This window comes from Sceloporus undulatus, chromosome 1 (genome assembly GCF_019175285.1).
Source record: "Sceloporus undulatus isolate JIND9_A2432 ecotype Alabama chromosome 1, SceUnd_v1.1, whole genome shotgun sequence".
Classification (NCBI taxonomy): Eukaryota; Metazoa; Chordata; class Lepidosauria; order Squamata; family Phrynosomatidae; genus Sceloporus; species Sceloporus undulatus.
Genome location: NC_056522.1, coordinates 252,901,673 through 252,924,533, shown reverse-complemented (window position 1 = coordinate 252,924,533; position 22,861 = coordinate 252,901,673). Strand labels below are relative to the sequence as shown.

General features: G+C 40.0%; 1 protein-coding gene across 6 annotated transcripts in view; it reads left to right on the top strand.

Annotated features, from left to right (window-relative positions):
• SPTB (spectrin beta, erythrocytic) overlaps positions 1-22,861 on the top strand; it is a 180,160-nt gene that overhangs the window by 98,936 nt on the left and 58,363 nt on the right. For all 6 annotated transcript variants that reach the window (XM_042440977.1, XM_042440992.1, XM_042440999.1 and 3 more), the window contains 10 exons: positions 1,204-1,284; positions 2,315-2,430; positions 3,867-3,979; positions 6,235-6,422; positions 8,066-8,183; positions 9,988-10,146; positions 11,500-11,802; positions 14,918-15,068; positions 19,740-20,610; positions 21,837-21,974. In XM_042440977.1, coding sequence (XP_042296911.1) covers positions 1,204-1,284; positions 2,315-2,430; positions 3,867-3,979; positions 6,235-6,422; positions 8,066-8,183; positions 9,988-10,146; positions 11,500-11,802; positions 14,918-15,068; positions 19,740-20,610; positions 21,837-21,974 — 2,238 coding nt within the window. The remainder of the gene's footprint in view (positions 1-1,203; positions 1,285-2,314; positions 2,431-3,866; positions 3,980-6,234; positions 6,423-8,065; positions 8,184-9,987; positions 10,147-11,499; positions 11,803-14,917; positions 15,069-19,739; positions 20,611-21,836; positions 21,975-22,861) is intronic.

The window sequence follows — 22,861 nt, the reverse complement described above, 5'->3', positions numbered from 1 at the left end:
GCTAGATACTAACAGGCTTAGCTTTGACATTTTTGATATTTAAATATTTTTGTTTCCTTAACAAAGGCTGAAGCCTTAGGAAATTTAAATTACCCCACACTTCTATCCTTCATTATCAGGTATACATTAGTATGCATGTATTTTTGTGTGCATGTGCCTGTGTGCATGGGCCTAGATCCAATTGTTAGTCAAAACTAGAGAAGACCTCATTAAATCAATGGTAATTTGATAAGTCAACACATATGTGAGTTCTATTGATTCAATTGATTTTGCCTTGGTCCAGGCACCAGAGGGAGAGAAGATCTGTTGAGCTTTTCCCCTTCCCCACTGCCATTCCCTTCTCCTTTTGTGTCTTGTCTTTTTAGATTGTAAGCCTGAGGGCAGGGAAATGTCTAATTTTTAAAAATGTAAGCCGCTCTGATAGCCTTTTGGCTGAAGAGCCAGGTATAAATACTATAAATATAGGAGCCCTGGTGGCACAGTGGTTAAATGCCTGTACTGCAGCCACTCAAAACCATAAGGTTGAGAGTTCAAGAACAGCAAAAGGGCTCAAGCTAGACTCAGGCTTGCATCCTTCCGAGGTCGCTAAAATGAGTACCCAGATTGTTGAGGGCAAATTAGCTTACAGTTGTAAACTGCTTAAGCACTGCTTCGGTGGTATGAAGCAGTATATAAATGAAGATTGTTTGTATAAATATAAATATATAAATATAATTGGCCTGTGCTAGTTGGACTAATAATAGGACTGTGGTTACTGACATACACATACACACAGTCTACTGCCTCTCCTTTTTATCTAGTATTACCAAAAAAGCCGAGTGTGCCTGTATTTCTGGAATGGGTAGGAGTAGATAGCTGGAATAAATGGAAACATCCTTTGGGCCTCAATCAGACTGAACAGCAGTTGGACTTAGCTTTTCCATATAGATGATTAGAGTTGTGCATCCAAGTCAGACATCCCTTTTTCTTTGGTGGAGCATCTGCTTTTTTAAATGCTGTTAGTTTATGCTACACTTCTCATCATTAAAATGCAGATGTACCAACTGCATTGGGAAATATTGGTGTTTTCCAAGTTACAAGAGACTACTGAAACTATTTGTCATATCAAATAGTGTATGCAATTAAATTACTGTTCTGTAGTTGTCACATTTTGAATTGATTTACAGTGCCTTTTGTTTGTGTGTCCCCATCTTTGCAATGCAGCTACCCCCATGTGAATGTCACCAATTTCACCTCCAGCTGGAAGGATGGTTTGGCTTTCAATGCCCTTATTCATAAGCACAGGTAAGAATTGGAAAGATACCCTGCAGAGATCTCAGGTGCCATGATAATGGGCACTAGAATGTTTTTGCTGCTTTGTTTAGGCTAGTCTTGTAATGATGACTGCATGTGCAGAGGCTTGGCCACAGAGGTTTAAAAAGCTAAAGGTATTCCTCGTTGACAAGGTTGTCAAGTCATGTCCAACCATAGGGGGTGGTGTTCCATCTCCGTTACGAAGCCAAAGACCCAGCATTGTCAGAGACTACTCTGTGATCATGTGGCCAGCATGATTGCACAGAAAGCCGTTTATCTTCCCACCGGAGTGGTACTTATTTATTAACTTACATTTGCATGCTTTCTAACTGCTAGGTTGGCAAAAGCTGGGACTAGTAATGGGAGCTCACCCCATCATGTGGCATCCAGGCCTGAAACTGCTGAACTGCTGATCTTGCAATCAACAGTGTTTTAACCACTTGAACCACTACATCCCTAGTAGTAAACCAGAGGTTTACCTTCCTATAAATTTTATCACTTTCCCCTCTTTAACTCTGCCTGCTGTCCCACCTGTCTGCAATAGCTCTCAATCATCTATCTCTTTATCTCCAGTGTTCAGAGGTGAGTCCCACTAGTCATATAGCCAGAACAGCACAGTCTAAACACACAGCAAAGGTATCAGCTGGGGTGAGGTAACTTTAAATTTCACAGAAGGATAAGGATTTGTTGGGGAAAGGAGCTAATAGGAAGAATGGGAAATTCTTTAAAATAAAACAGCTTAGGTGGACTAGTTCTTTGGCCAGTATCAATGGCTAACTGTTGTGACTTCATGACAGAACCTGTTATGAGGGGGATGGAATGGAGCATCCTGAAAAAGAATATGGGTGTCTGGCTGACTGAAAGCTTTAATTGGTAAGATAAAGGTAAATCCCGGTGGCCAAGCTTTTGCACATGCACTGCAAACTGCAACATTTTGTAAAATGTAACTTCCATTTCCTTTGTTCTAACATACTGATAACACACTGATTATTTTATTACACATCCCCTGCTTCATTTCTAGGCCTGACTTGATTGACTTTGAGAAACTGAAGCACTCAAATGCTAGGCACAACTTGGAGCATGCTTTCAGTGTGGCAGAGCGGCAGCTTGGCATCACCCAACTCCTTGACCCAGAAGGTGAGTCCATTTGGCACAGTGCCTGCTCTTTCAAAGCAGAGAATACAGCTGACAAAGCAGATGAGAATTATACTGGAGAGGTGGCTTAAGAGCTAAGGAAATGGCTATTCATCTGTGGAACCTTTACACTGCATACAAAATGTCTGACTGAGAAGATCTTGAAGAAGTTACATGTGTGAATCTAAAATGTTTTTTGTTCTCTTCCATTTGTTTTTGTTTTTTTAGTAGTGTACTTTCTTATGGCACAATGCACTAATAGGCTTTTCAGGCAAATATCTCTGAAATGGAGCTAACACATAGATTTGTCTACTTTTACACAGGCTATAAAGACTATCATATTCTGAAGCGATTTTAAAGTCAGAAACTCGAATGATTCGCTTTTAGTCTGCTATTGCTCATCAGCAGAACATTTTCAATTTTGTTATATTGTTTTTATTTGGAAGCTGCCATTAATTTTGTTTTATCATAGGAAAGTTGAACATGAATGTTCACATACAATACAACTCTTGCATATGGATACAAATCAGCAATGTGGTTGTTTTTATTGTTAAGTCAAGTAGACTTTAATTTACACTGAACCTATGAATGATAGACCTCTAAGAAACCCTGTTATTTGTAAACTCAGGGCTGTGGCTTCCTTCATTGAGTTTTTTCACCTGTTGTGCATTCTTTCTGCCTTCCACTTTATCAAGCATTATAGTCTTTTCCAGTGAATCATGCTGTCTTATGATATATCTAAAGTATAATAACTTCAGTTTTGTCATCTTGGCTTTTAATGTTAGGTTCACTTTAGGCTTGCTGTAAATCAGAAATGACTTGAAAGCACAGAACAACAGATAAACCACAACAATAGTTGAAATTAAGCAGAAGGAAATGTAATAATCCTGTTTGCATCAGTCCTAGCACTGTTTGTTTTAAAAGTTAAACATAATCAAAAGACATCCTGTTTTGTTGTAAATCTGTGTTGTAGTACTCTCATTTAAAGACATATTTCATTTCCTCCCCATGGGTTCAACACAATTCACATTATAATTACTTACTTCTTCATGGTTTCTGTGGTTCACACTATTTGGTATTTTGCACCTGTGCAGAATACCCAATAGTGTGAATTTAGAGATGACCACTTGAAGAAATACAATTACAGGCATGCAATCTGTCCTTTTGTTTTATTTTATTTTTTTATCAGAGAGTCAGTCCTGCTACAAACATCTAATTCTCCAACCCAGAGATAATATCCATATAGGAAAGCAAGTTTAAAACAAATAGCTTTGCCACTATGCATTCTGTTTTTTTATCTGAAGTTGGCAGGGAGATAAGGTGATGTTTATACTATATTACTGTTACAAAAGGGAGAGGAAGATTTTAGGCACAGCTCAAATCTGCTGGTCACTGTTTTCATATTAATAATTTTTTCTTAAAATCTGCTTGCTGGTCAGATGTCTTCACGGAAAATCCAGATGAGAAATCCATCATCACTTATGTAGTTGCTTTCTACCACTACTTCTCCAAGATGAAGGTGCTTGCTGTGGAAGGAAAAAGGGTTGGGAAGGTAAGAATATGACTATACTGTATAACCATAATAAATTTGCTGTAAAAATAGTCGTGCCATCTCTTAACCATCTTTTCACTGGCTTGACTTGTTCTGCATATGTCGTTGACTAGTGCATTCAGTAGACCTTCTTTGCAGTTCTTCTAATACATAGATTTGCAACTTCCAGGAGTAGGAGTGCACACTGAACGTCATGTAATGCAGCAGGAGCCACACTGCCATCATTGTAGCTGCAAAAATTCAGCTGTCTATGCTATGCCATGCCTACCCTTCTTTTTCCTTCCATAAGGGAAGGGAGATGTCCTCTAGCATGACTGCACTACTGCCCATTTTCAGTGGCATTGTTTGATAGCAGCAGCAAATGGGGTGGGCTGGGGCTGTAAAAATGTCTAGTAGGGTTGTATGTGGCCCAAAGGCCAAGCTTTGATCATGTATGAAATCATTGTTATTAATTGTAAATGAGTAATTATATAATGAAGGTGGGTAAGATACATAGCAGGTTTTGCTCTCTATCTTTGACTCTGCTATGACTGTTTTCCTTTAGATCGTAGGAAGATAGTGAAAGCCACTGAGAACTGCACCAATGCCCATTTACATAAATCCATTTTTCATCTGTTTTATAGTTAGATTAGATTAATGAACATGGAAGGAACCCAGGGATGGGCTTTATAGGTAGAGATGTATACCTCACTCAATAACGCCTCTGTAAAAGGCTAGTTTTTACAAACTACTTTTATGTTCCCCAGACCTCTTTTCCTCCTTGCCCTCTGTCTAAGCTGGTGTGTTGTTGTTGTTGTTTTCAGCAAACATCAGCATTGGTAGGATGGTGAAAGAGGGCTGAAAAAACACAGAATTCTAATGTCAGGTTGCAACTATGTACCTTCAGTAAACAATGCAATAAAGTTTGAACCGGAAAGAATGGAATTCTATTCTAGCTGTAGTTGTGTGTGCCTGCCTAAGACAGGTAGGGTAAACAGCATCCCTTACTGAATATATGTGAACAGGAGAAGAACAGAAAGACAAATGGAAAAGAGATAAACCTGCCTCACCAGCTTCTCCTGTTATGTTAAGAAGCACAGATCTATTTGTCTAGCCACCTAAGTGGCAATCATAAGAAAAGTGGAGGCTGATGAAAGGAAGGGAATAAAAAACATCCCAGGATGCATTTGGAAGAAGCCTTATGAAGTTTCTAGAAGGTTTACTTTTGATTATTTCTGCAAGGCTTTACCTAACCTAGTTGTTTCATTTAATAAGTACATAATCTATGGCCTGAAACAGACGGGCAAAAAGCGCTGGCTTTTTGGGGATGGGGTGTGCAGACGATGCACGATCCAAAAGTGGCTGGAAGCCATGTGGAGAGCATGCTGAGCCCTTGCCAACCCGGAAAACCCAGCACAAAAAGGAGTGATGCAAAGCCACACCTGCTGGTGGCTGGCTTTGGGACTGTGGTCCATGGTTCTGTGCCAATTGGGGGCCGATCAGGACTGATGCAGCCAAAGGCTGCTGCAAGCTGCCGGTCTCATTCGCCTCTTAGTTTTGGATAAAACGTTTGTTGAAGTGCTCTTCTTTTTTTGTGATGTAGGAACCTATCCCAATTCTTTCCATGCTATTTTTTATCTCTGGTACTAATTTTTCTGTTAATAAAGTAATGCTCAGGAACACATCTACTTTGTTAACTGAGGTATATCTGTATATTACATAAATATATAGACATTAATATAGCAGGCTTACATCGGAACAGTTCTTCTAGGGGAAATTAGGTGCATTATCACAACACTCTCAGTCTCTCTAAACCAGATTGTTTGGATTTTGTGGTCTACACTCATTCTTTTTCAGTCTACAAAGCCTGCATATTTCAGCATGGGACTGAGATGGATTATGGTACACTCTGGACAGTTGGTTCCACATGATTGGGTAGCAGCAGCTGGAGATAAATATTGAGGAATGTATGGCTATAATAATAATTTAGTTTCTCTAGCAAATTAACAATTGATGAAATGGTGGCAGTCTGAAGACATCCACATTTATTTTAAAGCCAGAAAGATTCTCTTGTTAATCTGGTCTGACAGGCCGGAGTCTTCTAAACAGTCATCCTTGTATGCAATTTGAAATTTCTAATGTAGTGAAGTCAGACTTGTTGACATTGTTGAAGATTCCTGTACGCAGGATCTGCAGGTTGATAAAGGGCTTGACATGTTTCCAGCAGCAGCAGGTGCCAAGTAAGCAGCACTTTGTTTGTTTATTCCTTTTCTCAGGTAATGGACCATGCAATGGAGACTGAGAAGATGATCGATAAGTACAGTGGGTTGGCTTCAGACCTGCTGATGTGGATAGAACAGACCATTACCATTCTCAATAGCCGCAAGTTTGCTAATTCTCTGGCAGGCGTGCAGCAGCAGCTCCAGTCCTTCAGTACATACCGCACAGTGGAAAAACCACCCAAGTAAGCACCTGTCATCTGGAAAGGGGGGTGGAGGTATTTTTTTTAAAAAACATAAAAAATTGCTGATGTTTACCATTTTTTCAGAGGCTTAAAATGTGCCTATCTGCATCATGACTCATTTAGTTTTGGTCTGAGGTATTCTGAGGAGGAGAAGATTGGCACGTGTTGGTGATGCTCTAATGAATAACACTGGTGAGCCAAGCTGAAGGGGAAAGGGGCAGTTGATGTACCCCCAATGACATTTTGGTATGATGCCAAAATAAAATGCAGTTCCAGTGATTTTTGTTCAGATCTGCAGCCGTCCTTGTTTTGTTTTGTTTTCAAACTGAAGGAATTTGACAAATGGTGATGCTGAATTGTTTGGAGTCATTTGATCTGTTATTTCAAAGAGAAGAAATGGGAAGGTGACCCCCTGCTCCATTCTTTCTAGTTCTCTTGCAAGGATTACTGAACATAATTGTGACATCCAGGGAGCAGTCTTCCTCAACAACTAAAATGAGTGGGAAGATACAATAACACCTAGTGGTAATGCTAGAAGACTAGGGGTAGGGATTAAGGTTTACAGCTAGAGATTAAGGCGCGGGACAGACCGCCCCAAAAGTTTGGCCTGCCAGCGGACTAAATCCCTCCGGAAGGAAGCCACAGCCACCAAACTGCATGGCTTCCCTCCAGAGGAAAAAGAACCCAGAAAAACGGTTTCTTTTTGTGTCTCAGGGTGGACATCACGAATGCGCCAGTGGCTCAATCAGGACGTAAGCAATGTGCGGTGCCATGTGGATGCCACACAGCACTTACGTCACAATGGCGGCGCCCATGAACACAGGACTCCATCATTGTGACGCCACCATGCCATGCTAGGGTTAGGGACCGTGCAGTTGCTGCATGGTCCCTAACCCTAAAATCAGCGTCAGCATAGAGCTGGCGCCAAAGTTTTACATTTAGGGATTAAGGTTATATTTAGGGATTAAGGTTTGCATTTAGGGAGTGAGGCTCTTTGAGCACAGTGGAACTTTATTCTGAGTAGAATCAGAGCAGAATAAGGCAAAGACTGGGTTTGGATTGGTCCTCCTCATCTTGTTAGACATCTTCTAGATGATTCCAATTTATGACAAACCTGTTATAGGGTTTTGCTTTCCCTTGATTATAGCCTCTAGCTTTTCGCTGATTATAGCACCTGGTATTCCCTGCCTGTGTAGTTTAGCCAAAGTAATGCACAAAAACCAAATGTTATGGCCTGGGTTTACAGCATGAATGTGCAGCTGTGGTGGGTCTGCAGGTCAGCTTTCTGCTCCAGGACCCTCTCAGAGCTACAGCAGTAGGTGGTGATCAGAAGTCCACATCTGGTTTTGAAAAACAGATGTTAAACAGTGCAGTGGAGAGGACAGCTGCAACCTATTTAAATAGTAAATTTTTGCTCTTGGGAGACGATTCACCTTTTGGAGTCTAGGGAGGGTGCTAGGAAGATAATGATTTGGAGTGATGTGTGGGGAACTGTGCAGAGCCCCAGAGCTGCACTTTGCCCACCCTTGGTTTAGAACATGGTGTAGTTCAGTGATTTTATAACACATGTTGTTTGTGCTGCATTTTTGTTTTGGCGGTGTTTTTTCACTCAGAGCATACTTGCAATTTCCTCCCCATTATAGGTTTCAGGAGAAAGGAAATCTGGAAGTTCTGTTATTCACCATTCAGTCAAGACTGCGAGCCAACAATCAAAAAGTGTATACGCCTAATGAAGGAAAACTAGTATCTGACATCAACAGGGTATCTTACATAGTTCTTCATGTGCAGTGTTGGGGTTTTCCTTCTTGAAAACATTTTTATTCTTCCTTTGCTGATATGAGTCTCCTCAGTACAAGCAGTGTAATATAGCTGGTTTGGGCAGAACACATACATTGTTCACATAAAGCTCCCCAAACAATCCTTATAATCTCAAATTCTTTCTAAAAAGGAATCTAGAACAGGGCTAGGAAGGATTTTGGCCTGAGACTTGGGGACCTGCCGCCCTTTGGTGTAGTGGTTGCCCATTGAGCTACGTGGATTCCTGGTCAGTATAAGCAACTCCATATGTTCATTAACTTGGTTCATTTATAATGAAAGATTAAAGATAAATACCATACTATCTGATAATTTCTCATTTATTTATATGTATACTGTGTAATTTATATTTGCACACTATAATTGTAAATAAGAAAGTTAAGGAGCAAGATAGGAAAAGGGATTGGAAATTTAATCAAGTACTGTATCTAACTGTTCAGACTTTAGCAATGAGAAAAGAAGACCACTATATCTCTTTATAAAAATCTTGTATTTTCCCTGAGACACTGTGGGTTAAAGCCCCTGAAGTCTATCCAGTCTGACAGCTTATTACATTCCTTCAAGAATTTTGCAATATTTATACAAGGAAAGTGATCTTTAATCAAAATACATCTTCAGTCAAGTCTTTCACTGCTGATAAATCCAAGTTTAGATATCCATGGCATCATATTCCCAGAGTATTTTTCCTTCAGGTGTTCCAGTATAACACAGAAAGGATGCTGAGAGCTTTGTCAGTTTGTGGTGACTGAATGCCAGAAGACTTTTTTTAAAAAGTTGGTTCTTCTGGATTGCATTGGAAAGCCAGTATGTGCTTAAAATTCTGTATTTTAGGGTGAAAGTAGTCAGCTTACAAAGAATAACACTGCAGTAAGATTGACGTGGCCTTCCATCCAGCAGGTCTTTCCAGTTAGTCTGTGCACAGACTGGTTAAGAAAGTCAAAGGAATGATACTTTTCTTATCTATTCACCACTTACTACATGCTCAAAAGAGCCATTAAAATTTAAGAATTAGGAAAATGTGAGTATACTTTCCAGCAATTTCATGGTTGTCTGGAAAAGAATTTAATGTGATTGTAGAACTGCTAGACTTCATCATATATTATTGTTTACTTTGTACATTGCGTTTGTTCAGTTGAATAGGTATGTGAAAAGAATTATATATATATATATATATATATATATATATATATATATATATATATGAGAAGAGCATTGTGTGAATTACCCCTTAAATATACCTCTCTTAGGCCTGGGTGGCCTGGCGGCGGCCTGTTTTCCTCCACAGGGACACTGCCACTACCAAACCACATGGCATCCCTCTGGAGTAAAAAGAACCCAGAAAAACCAGGTTCCAATGGTGCACTCGTGATGTAATGGACGTGCAGCAATGTATGGATGCTATGCGTCCCTTAGGTCAAGATGGCAGCACCCGTGTGGACGGGACACCACCATCATGTTGACGCCATTACATACTAGGGCTCCGGACTGTGCGGTTGCTGCGCGGTCCAGAACCCTAGTATCGTTGCCACCATGCCCCTTTCGGCCCGTCTGTCTCGGGCCTTTCTTAAATGAAGAGAAATGAAAGAATATGAATGTATTCATTTGGTCAGGGAGCCTTTTTCCGATATGAGACTAATCAGTACAGCCATTGTACAATGAGCTATGAAACCTTATGTACGCATTTACATAGCCTCTGGCTATTCTATAATATCTGTGAATTGTCATTCTTATATACAATACATTTGCACAGGCCTGGGAGAAACTGGAGAAGGCAGAGCATGAACGGGAGCTGGCATTGAGAAATGAACTTATTAGGCAGGAAAAACTGGAGCAGCTTGCCCGACGTTTTGATCGCAAGGCAGCAATGCGGGAGACATGGCTGAGTGAAAATCAGCGCCTTGTTGCACAGGTAATATGAAACTGCCTGGGAGTGTATTGGTTTCAATCTCTGATCTGTCTGGTGGCATCAGGAATTGTAGAAGATATTTCCTGTGTGGGTTTCTTTGCAGTTACAATTATCAAAACCCTTTTGCACATATAGCATCTTACCCACAGCCAGAAAGTAGCTATAGTTTGACAGACAGTTATAAATATGATCGTAAGGCACAATGACTGTGAGAGGAGCTCTACTATGGGAAAGTTCATTGTGGATAAGCTTCTTTCCTATGTTCAGAGGTACGGAGTTTTAAGTCTAGTACTACACCTTTATGGTTTGAGACCTGATTTTTAAACACAATTTAGCCAGAATCCTGTTGATTAGTCCCAATTAGAATCATTTGTTCAATGGTGAGTCAACACATAGATAAATTCCATTAATTCCATGGTCCATTCTAGTTGGAATTAATAATAGGATTGAGGCCATAGTCTGTTGGCTACAAATAAATTTCCAACTCTGAGGGAAAATTCACCCTTGATACCAAAGACAAGTTTGCCATTCATGCACCATTTCTCACCCAGCATACCACACAGACTGTGGGAGGGTCAGTTCTTTATTCATACACCAGAACAAGCAGTGGACGTGGGCTAAACAACTGTTTTTGGTCACATCTCTCACCTTGTGTTTACAAGCAATTATATCCCTCTTGAACAACTGTGAGCATTCACTTAGAGGCCTGCATTGGCTGAGCAACAAGCAAGCATCTCCTATGTAATATGAATTAGCTTTTCATCAGAGCTTGGAAAAGTTAGTTTATATTTAGGTTGAGAATAGAACCAGGATTGACACAGTCTATATTAAAGTGATGAGCGGGTAGAACAGAATTGGCAGATTCTTTTCCTCTCCTCCTCTGGCATTCAGTCTTCAAGCATCTTACATTACTTAAAAGCATAAAGGTCAAGCTATAGAACACACACACAAAAACCCACCTCTTCTTACTTTGTTATAATACAGGTGTCAAGGTACAATGTTCCAGCCCACAAAAATCACTGTTCTGCCAGTATGTGTTGATTATCTTCCATTAAATGAGTGATCTAGAGTGATAGTGATGTATAGCTGAACCATAAATTTGCAAGATCCATTTGCAAGAATCAATCTGTTGCAGGAATCAATAAACTATAATGTGATCTTTCTCTTTTTCTTCTGCTTTCTGCTTTACCAAGCATTGTCATGTTTTCCACTAAGACAAACACTCTACCAGTAACTTAAAATGGTACTCAGATCCTTTCTGTTTGAAGTTTGTTTTTCATTCCCACCTTTTCACTCTGTGGTTTGCAACATGAGAGAGACGTTGATGATGATCAAAGACATGTTTACTTTGGACAGGATAACTTTGGAAATGACTTACCAGCTGTGGAGGCAGCAAAAAAGAAACATGAAGCCATTGAAACTGACACAGCTGCCTACATGGAACGTGTCCAGGCCATAGAAGAGGTGGCGAAGGAGCTAGAGCTGGAGAATTACCATGACATCAAACGCATCAATGCTCGCAAAGACAACATTCTGAGGCTATGGGAGTTCCTACAAGAACTGCTGCAGGCCCGGCGTCAGAGGCTGGAGATGAATCTTACACTGCAGCAGCTGTTCCAAGACATGCTGCACAGTATTGACTGGATAGATGAGATGAAAGTAAGGAAGGGAGTGGGTGCTAAAAAGAAGTTGACCTATTGAGATGGAGGCTGATCTCTTGTGAAGGCAAAATGCTGCACTATCCCAACTTATTTATTTAACGTAGTCATATAATTATATTCCATCCATATGCCTAGGAATTCTCAAGGTAGCTTATGCAAAGTACAGTACAGTGGGCCCTTGGTATCTGTTGGGGTTTTGGTTCCAGGACTCCACATGGATACCAAAATCTGGATGCTCAAGTCACAGTAAATACAATAAGGTAGTAAAATTGTGTTCTTCATATAAAATGGCAAAATCAAGGTTTGCTTTTTGGAATTTTTTGGTGGGGAAGGAATATTTTCAAGCTGTGATTGGTTGAAACCATGGATGCAGGATCTATGGAGTGCCAACTGTATTCCTTAAAACCTTATAGAATTCAAATGAATAAGAATAACAAGCCAGACATCCAATGCACTAAATAATTAGTTACATCAGCAGTAAAGCTACTAGTGTGGTCCTCAAAATGCCATTATAAATATCTTGATGAGCATCTTGAAGCCTGTTAAAGAAGTAATCTTAAAAAACCACTATGATTTAAGTGTTACATAGCAAGTATGTTGTCACTTAAGATCATTAAGGGACAAGCATAGAGATAAACATAGCAGTACTTACTTTATGAATCAGCATGCTTGCTATGGCTTTCATAGGCTGCTTAGAAGGTTTCTCAATTTAACTTACTGTATATACTTGACTCTAAGTTGACCCCATGTTTAAGTCAAGGGCAGGTCTTGGGACCAAAATTATGAATTTTGATATGACCTTTGGATAAATTGAGGATAAAACTTAGGGGCATGTAACAAAAGATGTAAAGGATGAAGTAAAGGAAAATGATGCCAAAGTACTTAACAAAATTCTAGTACGCCTAATTGTCTGTTCTCACCCTATTATTATTATTATTATTATTATTATTATTATTATTATTATTATAGTTATTTACATAGCGCTGTACATACAAATAATAAAATCAATAAAGGCTGGATGGATGATATGGGCACTGCAGTAAATCATGGTTGTGCAATGTGTGAGGGAGGTGACCAGGCACAAATGGGACTAAGAAAACGCACACATGTCAAAAGGATGAAATAGCAAAGCAAAGAAAATGGTGACTATGGCTCCACACAGACAGGCCAAAATAAAGCTGGTTCAGGTCACTTTGGAGGTATGCTGTTTAAATGATACATGTGTCCTAAGAGTCCGGAAGCCATGCCAAAGCCACGCTCTAGTCCTAAGGACTGGAGCGTGGCTTTGGCACAGCTTCCGGATTCTTAGGATGCATGCATCATTTAAACAGTATACCTCCAAAGTGACCCGAAACAGCTTTATTTTGGTCTGTCTGTATGGGGCCTAAGTTAGCAGTGATTGTAGCCTTTTACTTTAATGTGACACCTTTGCCTTATTTTAACCCAGAAGAGTAGGGAAGCATAAACAAATGTCATATTCAAATCATTCAAAGCCTTATTCCTCTAGACACTCCTTTGAGGAGAAGTGCCAAAGAGCTACCACTGCCACCATTTTCCCACCCAGGCATTCAAAAATGTCAGAAGCAGTGCTGTGGCAGAGAAAGTAGAGGGGAGGTGTCAGTATTTCTTTTAGGTGTTCCCGGGACTAAGCTCTCATCTTTTACCATTCTACTCACTCTACATAAGTGCAGCCAGGCACCCTATCTCCACATCAGACATGATGATGGGGTCTGCTCAGTAGAAATAATATTGGAGGGAGGTGAGAGGCGCAGTGGAAGCGGTTCCATGGTGTGGCAGCCAATGGGCATGTAAGCACCTGCCCATCCCCACACCAGCCCATGGACCAACCCGGATTAAGACCAGGCCAGGGCAACACGATGGCTTGGCCTAAGCTATTCTGAGCCTTCTGCTCAGCACCTATTTTATTTATCAATCAACACATTAATAATCAGATTACAGTTTGGAGATGTGTTCATTAGTAATGAAAACCCCCACAATCATCCAGATGTCAAAGATGCACAATCTTGTTGTTCCAGAATGGAACATATGAGAGATGCCTTAACTGTAATCCTCTAAAATAGCTAATTTTGGATTAAAAGTACAACAACTTCCAAAATCCAGAAAACATCAATATCTTTGGTTAATTTAATTTAATTAATTTCCTGGACTTTGTATCTGTCCTCCAGAGCTCACATGACCAAAAGAGAGGAATGGTCTCTGCTTTCAAAGCTATCCTGCTGTATCCTCTTAACTGAGAACAACAATAATAACATTTTTAAATTTATTCATCTTTTATGAACTTATAACATTAAAACCTACAAAATATACAAATCATATAAGACATACAAGACATATATAACAATATTCATTCTTCTTATATAACATTCTTCCTGTTTATCATACATGTTACATACATTCTAACTAAAATATACTTCCAAATGATTATATAATGATTATATTTTCCAACATTTTTGATGAAATGCAGGCCTTTGACTCCAACATTTTTTTCTTTTTCCTGTAAGATTTTTAACACCTTTGCCTGAAGAAGAAGCCAGTGGATCTTTGGAAGCTTGCATCATGTACTTTGTGCATTTTGGTTGGCCCAATAACAGTATGGCTGTTTTCTGGATTTTGAATGTTATTGTACTTTTCTTATGTCCAACATGTCTACCTCTAGATATGTTTTTTGGATTAAAAATGTAGAGCTAGATACACGTTATAGGCAGACATATGCAACATATGTAACAGAGTCCTGATGGTGGTTTACTTTTGTTTTGTAAAACAATGAGCTTTGGGGTAAACAATTTTAGATGAGGAAAGATAAACTTTTTCTTACCTGCCATTGTCTCTACTCCAGATCACCCATCCAAATTACTCCACAGCCCAAGGTTCAAAATGAAGCATTATTAGCCCAGTGGAAAGTGTTTATTATATTTTGAAGAAATGACAAGTAGAGGGAAGATTAAGCCCACCTGCTGTTTCTTTGCTCAATCTATCCTTTCCTCAATCCATGCTTTTGTCCAGACATGCAGATGTACATAATGAGTACAGTATATGGCCCTTAGGAGCGGGGAGAGAGAGAGAGAGTATCTTTTCCCTTTGTATTTTTGTAGGTAAAACTTTTGTCTCCTGAATCTGGAAAGCACCTGTTGGAAGTAGAAGATCTGCTTCAGAAGCATAAATTGATGGAGGCTGACATGGCTATTCAGGCTGAGAAGGTCCGTGCTGTTAGTGCAGCTGCGCTTAAATTTGCCAATGGAGATGGTAGGTGTTTGTCCAGCCAAAATCTTGTTCCTTTGCCTGACTGCCCTGTTTATATTCAAAAGCTATATGTACAAAGGGGAAGGGATAAGGAAAGAGGCTGCCTGTATGCCACACTTGGGCACCCACCTCCTAGTAATTGCCTAAAGCAAATGCCTCTGTTATCTCGAATTATTTTGTTAGCTTTCACTGAACTGACTGAATTTATAGTAATGTGGTCCAGAGTGTACAGTATAATCTATTATTATGGCTATAAGTTGAATCTCACTTATCTGGAATTCCAAAGTTCAAAATAATTCAAAATCCAAAACTTTTTCATTAGGGGGCAGAGATATTGACACCTGTGCATTCTGATGGTTCAGTGTGCACAGGCTTTGCTTCATGCATAAAATTATTAAAACTTTTGTATAAAATTACCTTTGAAACATAAATATTGTGTTTAAAGTTGGGTCCTATATTCAAGATATCTCATTATGTACAGTGGACCCTTGTTATACGCTGGGGTTTGGTTCCAAGATCTCCTGTGTATAACAAAATCCGTGCATGCTCAAGTCCCATTACATATAATGACATAGCACAATGGTGTCCCTTATAAAAAATGGAATATCAAGGTAAATTTATACTTTTTTGTAACATTTTCAAACCGTGTATGCTTGAATCCATGTATAAAAAATCCGTGTATAAGAAGGGCCGACTGTATATGCAAATATTCCAAAATCCAAAACACTTCTGGTCCCAGGCATAAGGATAAGGAATGCTCAACCTGTATTAAGTCCAAACAGTATGTACAGCATTTCTCATGTCTAAAACTATAGAATACTAGATATGTGCTTTAGGATTATGGCTGACTACATGTTGACTTCTAATTGCTATGACAGTGTAGATTGGAGGAAAGAAATCATATGAGGAGTTGTCCTCCAGAGGATAGTTTATACATGTAACATCACACTTCCTTATTGACAGTCAAAACAGCAACTCCTTGCCCCAGTTTATTCAGGACTCTTTCACGCTACACAGTTATAGCACTCTGATTATACTTTACGTGCTATGGTTGCATCCTTTGGAATCCTGGGGTCTGTAGTTTGGTGAAGCATTAGAGTTCTCTAGCTGAGAATTTTGAGTATACCTCCCAAATTGCCAGTCTCATAGGATATTGCCATGACAGTTAAAGTGGAGTCATAGAACTATTATTGTACAGTGTGAAAAGGCCCTCAGCATCGCTTCCCAGAATCTGCAGTTTTCATTTAATTGTGTTGGCATGGCCTTTTATATGATAAAAGATACCCTAAAAGATGCATGTCCCTGCTGCTTCCTGTGATAAGGAGGGACTTGTTTACCCTAGTGAAAAACTCTGTACTCAACCCAAAGCCAGTGCTGGCAATACTCATGATATATCACTATTTCCAGGGAGAATGCATATATTTTTGCCCTTATCCCAGCTTTGCCCCTAACTAAGCAAAGGTGGAGAAAGGTTTCCCAGAAACCTTGCAAACTACTGAATGATGTTGGATTCATTGTGCATGTGGACAGCTGGATTGGGTCTGGTGAAGCCCAATCCGATTGTCCACACAGCAAGAGCCACTTTCCCATACTGAGCAGCACAGGGAAAAGGGATGATCTATTTTTGGAGCCACCAGCATGGCTTTGTCACAGGCAGAAGCTCTGTGTAAAGCCTACCCAGCATGCCATCACTTCTTCTGAGGACAGAAGGGGGCAGCTGTGCGATCAATAAGGAGGGCATAGAACAACCCCTTTCTTATTGATCACATGGTGTAGTAACCCATTCTGACCTCAGCAGAAGTGACAGTGATGGGCAGGCTCTCACAGGGAGTTGCTTGGCCAGCGAGACTACAGCATCAGCGACACTGAGGGGGATGAGCCAGCAGGGCTGGTATGGTGGCAGCCTGGCAGACCGATGTATACAGGAATGTAGCATCACACTGGATTCATCCTAGTGCATGTGGTCACCATCATGGTCAGTCTAGGGCCAGTCCAGAGCATAATGCTCCAGACTGGCATTGAATTAAGTGGCCAGTGTAGACATGCTGAGGAGAGAGTGAATTTAAATGCATCTGCTTGAATGGGAGATTGCCAATGAATACCAAGTGCTGGAGGCTATATTTCAGAGCAAGGAACTAGCATAACCACCTCTGAGTATTCCTTGCCTAAGATAACCCTATGAGATTAATGAGATCACCATAAGTCTACAAGTGACTTGAAGGCACATACACACAGTTGAGAAAGCCATCTGTTTAATCAGAATTCTAATCTGCAACAGCCTGGTCTGACACTGCCCAGTAAAGCAGTTTATTGGGGGTGGGATGAAGGAGAACTGTAAAATTTTAAAGTGATAAAAGACTTCAGTTTGGTTTTATGCAACTGAAGGGTCCAGCAGTTGGTAGCAGACAAGCAGCAGTAAACTCTTTCAGTGTTTATATAGAGCTGCTCTGTTCTGTTTGTTTTCTGCATGTTTTTATCCATATATGCATAGGAGCAGCTCATCCACAGAATAAAGTTCTCCTCTCTGCAAAGTCTCTTGGCCCGATTATTTTAATAGTTTTAGCTGCCTTGTTGTTGTGTGCCTTCGAGTTGTTTGCAACTTATGGTGACCCTAAGGTGAACCTATCATAGGGTATTGTTTTGATGGGATTTGCCTTTGCCTTTCTCTGAGGCCAAAATACCCAAGGTCACCCAGTGGGTTTCCATGGCGAAGTGGGGATTCGAACCCTGGTTTCCAGCGTCTTAGTCCAGTACTCAAACCACTACACCTTAGCTGCCTAGCAGCACCTAACAGGACTATTCTGCTCTGTTTGCTGTTGTTGTCTTTATTTCCTCCTCCTAGAGCTATCTCTGGATTCTTCCTTTTATCTCCTCTGTTTCCTCCAAGTTCTAATTTTGAACAACATCCCTTCTTTCTATTTCACTATTTTGTTTGGCCTTGCTTTCTGGGCTTTTATTCCCTCTTCCTTTTCTTTTCTCTAACGTCTATGGATATGGAGTGTCTGGATTTTTAGGTGTGTTAGAACTTCCATTGTGTTAAGATCATCAGAATTTCAGTGTTAAAAAGATGTTGTTCTCCTCTTACTCTGAATATAATATTGGTAATTAACAATCAAATCATATTCCTAACTTACAGGGTTTTCTGCAGTGCATCATAGGACCCCAAAATCCTATAAAAATCAAACAGTGCTGCTGCTTTGCAGAAAAGTTCATATTAATTTACAGATTTTTTTAAAAAAAGAATGAGACATTCAGCAGTATTTTTGTGCATTTTTTTAGATCATCGAATGATCTCTATACTTCAAATACTTCCATGTTTACTTGTCCTTGGTGAAGGACAGGAGGGAGAGGTCAGGGAAAGTGAAAGATTATGCTGTATAATCAGGGTAAGGAAAGGAGAGTTGGAGCCAGGCAAGATTGTGTTGAGCAGGGACTATCAATCAAGGATGAAGCTGATTAAAAAGAAAAAAGGAAACAGGTGACTATTATGGATAGTGAGGAAAGAAGGAATGGCCTGAAAAGAACATCCCTCAGTCTAGAAAGAAAATGTAGAATGAGGCAACAAAGGTCTTTCCAGAATAAGGATATACCATCACCAAAAATTGTGTACATACACATAGAATGGAAGGTAAAGCTTGGAAGATTTTAGTGACATTTGTATGACAGGTTTCCAAATGATCATTTCAGTGATGTAATTTTTCAGTTGTTGCTCATTTTTCTGCAGCAGTTGTCTCTCAAAGAAGTGCTTCATTTTAGAATATAGATGCATTTTCTCAGCACTCAGACATAAATATATTGTGTTGGGAGTAATATACTGAATTGTGGCAATACACTGTATTGTGGTTTAGAGTCCTAGGTAGAATGTAATTGTATTCCATGACCCCAGGCACATCTTGGGTGGTTCTTGTGGCACCACTGATGAAAAATGGCATAGTTCCCACTCTCCTTTGTCTGTGGACATGTTAAAAATCATCATTTCAATGATGATAACAGCAACATTCTAAAGCAAGTTTGGCGAACCTTCGTCATCCCATGAGTCATATTCAATATCAAATAGATACTTGGAGATATGTGCATTCCAGTAGTGGGTGGGTCCAAAGGCAAATGGCTAGAATCCAAAATGCAGGTTATTTTAGCTTCAAGTTCTTGATGTCAGTAATTAAGCTTTACAGATTATATTTCAGGTTTATAGAATGGGGAAAAACCCATACTAAATTGGAGAAACTACAAAATAATTATGTCATGGGGAAAGGAATGTGGCTTTATGGAGGTTCTTCAAACCTGTTCTAAAGCTTGAGATTACTCATGTGGCAAATATCCACAAAGCTACCTTCTCACCTCACACCTGAGCTTCAAATTTTATGAAATGCTTCCTCTTGTTTCACTTTACTGTTTGATTGGTGTGGATTGCTTCTCTACAAGATTGCAAAGCACAGCTTCTCTGACTTTTTTTAAACCAATAAAAAGGCTCCAGATGCAATTACCAATATGGTCCTAGAGCTATCCTCAGTTATTACAAAGTTCCTTCCCAATCTTTTCTGCACTTGGTACTTTACATTCTTAGATTACCTGGAAATGCCCTGGAAGATGCCGAATTTTTCCTTTCTGTTTTAAAGGTAAAGGTGTTATGCATCTCCACTGACTATAGCTTTCTGCCCACACATGCTTATACAGGTTACCGGCCTTGTGACCCAAAGATGATACGAGATAGAGTAAACCACCTGGGGATGTGCCATCAAGAGCTAGTGGCTTTGGCTGCTGAGAGGAAAGCTCGTCTAGAACAGTCCAAGCGCCTTTGGAAGTTCTTTTGGGAACTAGATGAAGCTGAAAGCTGGATCAAAGAGAAAGAACATATCTATTCTTCCTTAGATTATGGGAAAGATCTGACCAGCATTCTTATCCTGCAGAGGAAGCACAAGGCTTTTGAGGATGAACTGCGTGGCCTGGGAACCCACCTGCAGCAGACTATCAAAGAGGGGGAAACCATGATTGCTCAAAAGCATTTTGGAGCACCCAAAATCCATACTAGAATTGAGGAAGTGAAAGCCCTGTGGGCTCAGCTTCAGGAGCTTGCAGCTTTCCGCAAGAAAAACCTGCAGGATGCTGAAAGCTTCTTCCAGTTCCAGGTAGATGCAGATGATTTAATGGCTTGGTTACAGGATGCCCATCGTCTGGTGTCCAGTGAAGATGCGGGGCATGATGAATATTCCACTCTAGCCCTGGTTAAAAAGCACAGGGACCTTTTAGATGAAGTGGCAGACAACAAGAGAATCATGGACAATCTGAACAAGCAAGCCCAGAGCTTCCCCACTGAGTTCCGGGACGTCCCAGGATTTGAGAATCGACTGAAGGCTATTCAGGCAGCATATAATGAGGTTGTATCTCTAGCAGATTTGCGCAGACAAAAACTACAGGATGCCCTGGATCTTTATACAGTTTTCAGTGAGACTGATGCATGTGAACTTTGGATGAATGAGAAAGAGAAGTGGCTTGAACAAATGGAAATTCCTGATACCCTGGAGGATCTGGATGTTGTGCAGCACAGGTAAATGACAGTAAACCTGCTTCCTGGGCAGTAGCTGATAGACATGTGGACAATGTAGTTCTAATCAAACAGGCTGAGCAAATCAGGGGAGTGTGACATGGATAACTGGAATGATAAAGTCTTGTACTATTTGAAATGCTTATCATTTTTGTTATGGTATAGAGGCCATTTATGATACAACTAGACATTTATCTTGGTTTACCAGGTTCTTAAATCCATTCTTTACAGTATAACATATCTTGATATAAAATAACAAGTTACCACAGGATGATAAAAAAAATCAGAATCCTATAACTTATTGTTACAAATAGACTTACAGTTCTATATTGTTGTATACTTGTTCGCTACCTTGAGTCCCTATATTGAGAGAAAGGCAGGATATAAAATAATAATAATAATAATAATAATAATAATAATAATAATTTTATGTGTGAACTTTTGAGAACTTACCCCTGTCAGCATGTGTAGCTGAATACAATCTGCTAGATGGAAGGAAAGAGAGCATTTAGTTAGTAACCAAAAGAAATGATAAAATAGTTTGTTTAAAATATTCTTCATTTACTCCAGATACAAATATTAAACTTGGCTTCCTGTGTTACCAAAGTTCTACAGAGTTGAATGAGTGTGAAATCTTATATTGACCATTGTATTAGTGGAATGTGAATGTAAAGTTGCTGTTGTATAACTGTAGTTGGCCACAAGTCCCCAACCTGATGTGTATACTCAGAAAATACGTGATGATTGCCATCTACAATACCTGGGTTTTCTCACCAGTTATTATGCTGAAGTACCTTCAATGGTAGGAGTGTTATCCATGAAATCACCCCTAAAACGAAACAATGACATACATGATGAGCTCATGGTTCAAAGTGACTGGCCTGGCCCAAATTAGCCTCGGTATCCTACAGCTAAGAATACTCTCTTAGCTCACTATGTATGCAGTAGGTCAGGATTACATGGGCATAGTGAGAACCTTTCATATTGGCTGCTCCTTACTCTGAAATTCCCTTCCTCCAGAAGTGTGCCAAAGCCAAATCTACCTGTCCTCTGAAAGTGGCATGAGCCTTTTAAAAATCCAGATTGAAAATGGATATCTAACAAGATAGGACTAGCTGGGTTTTCTTAATTGTTAGTTTAGAGGTTATCAGCTGAGGATCCTTTAGATTTGGTGAGCTTTTAATTGAATTAATGGATTAAATATTAAATAATTAAATATTTGATTGCAGGTTTGATATTTTGGAGCAGGAAATGAACAATCTGGCTTCTCAGATTGAAGGGGTCAATCGAGCAGCCATTGGTTTAATAGAGAGCGGCCATCCTCGCAGTGGGAAAGTGAGGCAATGCCAGGAACATCTGAATGCCAGGTAAGATCCCTCCCCAGTTATTTATATTTTCCTCTATTTCTCACATCTGCCTGTACTGTATGGTTTTGTGGCAGTACTGAGGTTAAGGCCAGTTTAGCTTTAGCAACAGGAGCATTACCATGTGCTTTTAGACCATTCTCTGGGTTTCCTTGTTCCACGTTTGTGCCAGTTGTTGATATTTACAAGCATTGTAACCATATACATGTCTAGCCAGCCTCCTTCTGCCTATAATATAAATTTTTGAAAGAAAGGATGGTGCAGTAACCATAACCACTCTAGCAAGCTCCAACATGCCAGTGATGGCTTGAATACTGATGTAAGTCTGTTTTTTCCTATGCCTCTATTGTCACAACCCTTGAGATTTCATTTGTGGGTTCCTAGACTGCAAAGCCTTTACTTTGTCTCAAGGTCCAGCCCTAGCTGCATCACTGTATGGTTATGACTCTAAACGATAAGTGGTTAACCTCTGGTTCTCCATATGATGTTAGAGTGCAACTACCATCAGGCATAACCAGTAGTGAAGGATTGTGAGTGTTGCAGTGCAGCAATATCTGGGAGTGGGGACACTGTTTTGCTACTCCTGCATTTAAGCATGGTTTGTTGTGGCTTGTACATGCATCCATAGCAAATGCATGCACTTCAGTATTTATACACTTGTCTCTCCTAGGGTTGGAAAATTCACAAAACCCTCGTGAATAAGGAAAAACTGCAAATAACAAAAATACCATGTTTTTACCTGAGAGGACACCTCTCTAGGAATCTCTAGTTCCTCCAGGGCAACTCTGTGGTCAACGTCCGACAGACACTGACCCTAGGACTGCCCTGGAGGAGCTACAAAGGCCTAGTGGAGTGTTCTCTCTAGGAATCTCTGGGTCCTCCAGGGCAAC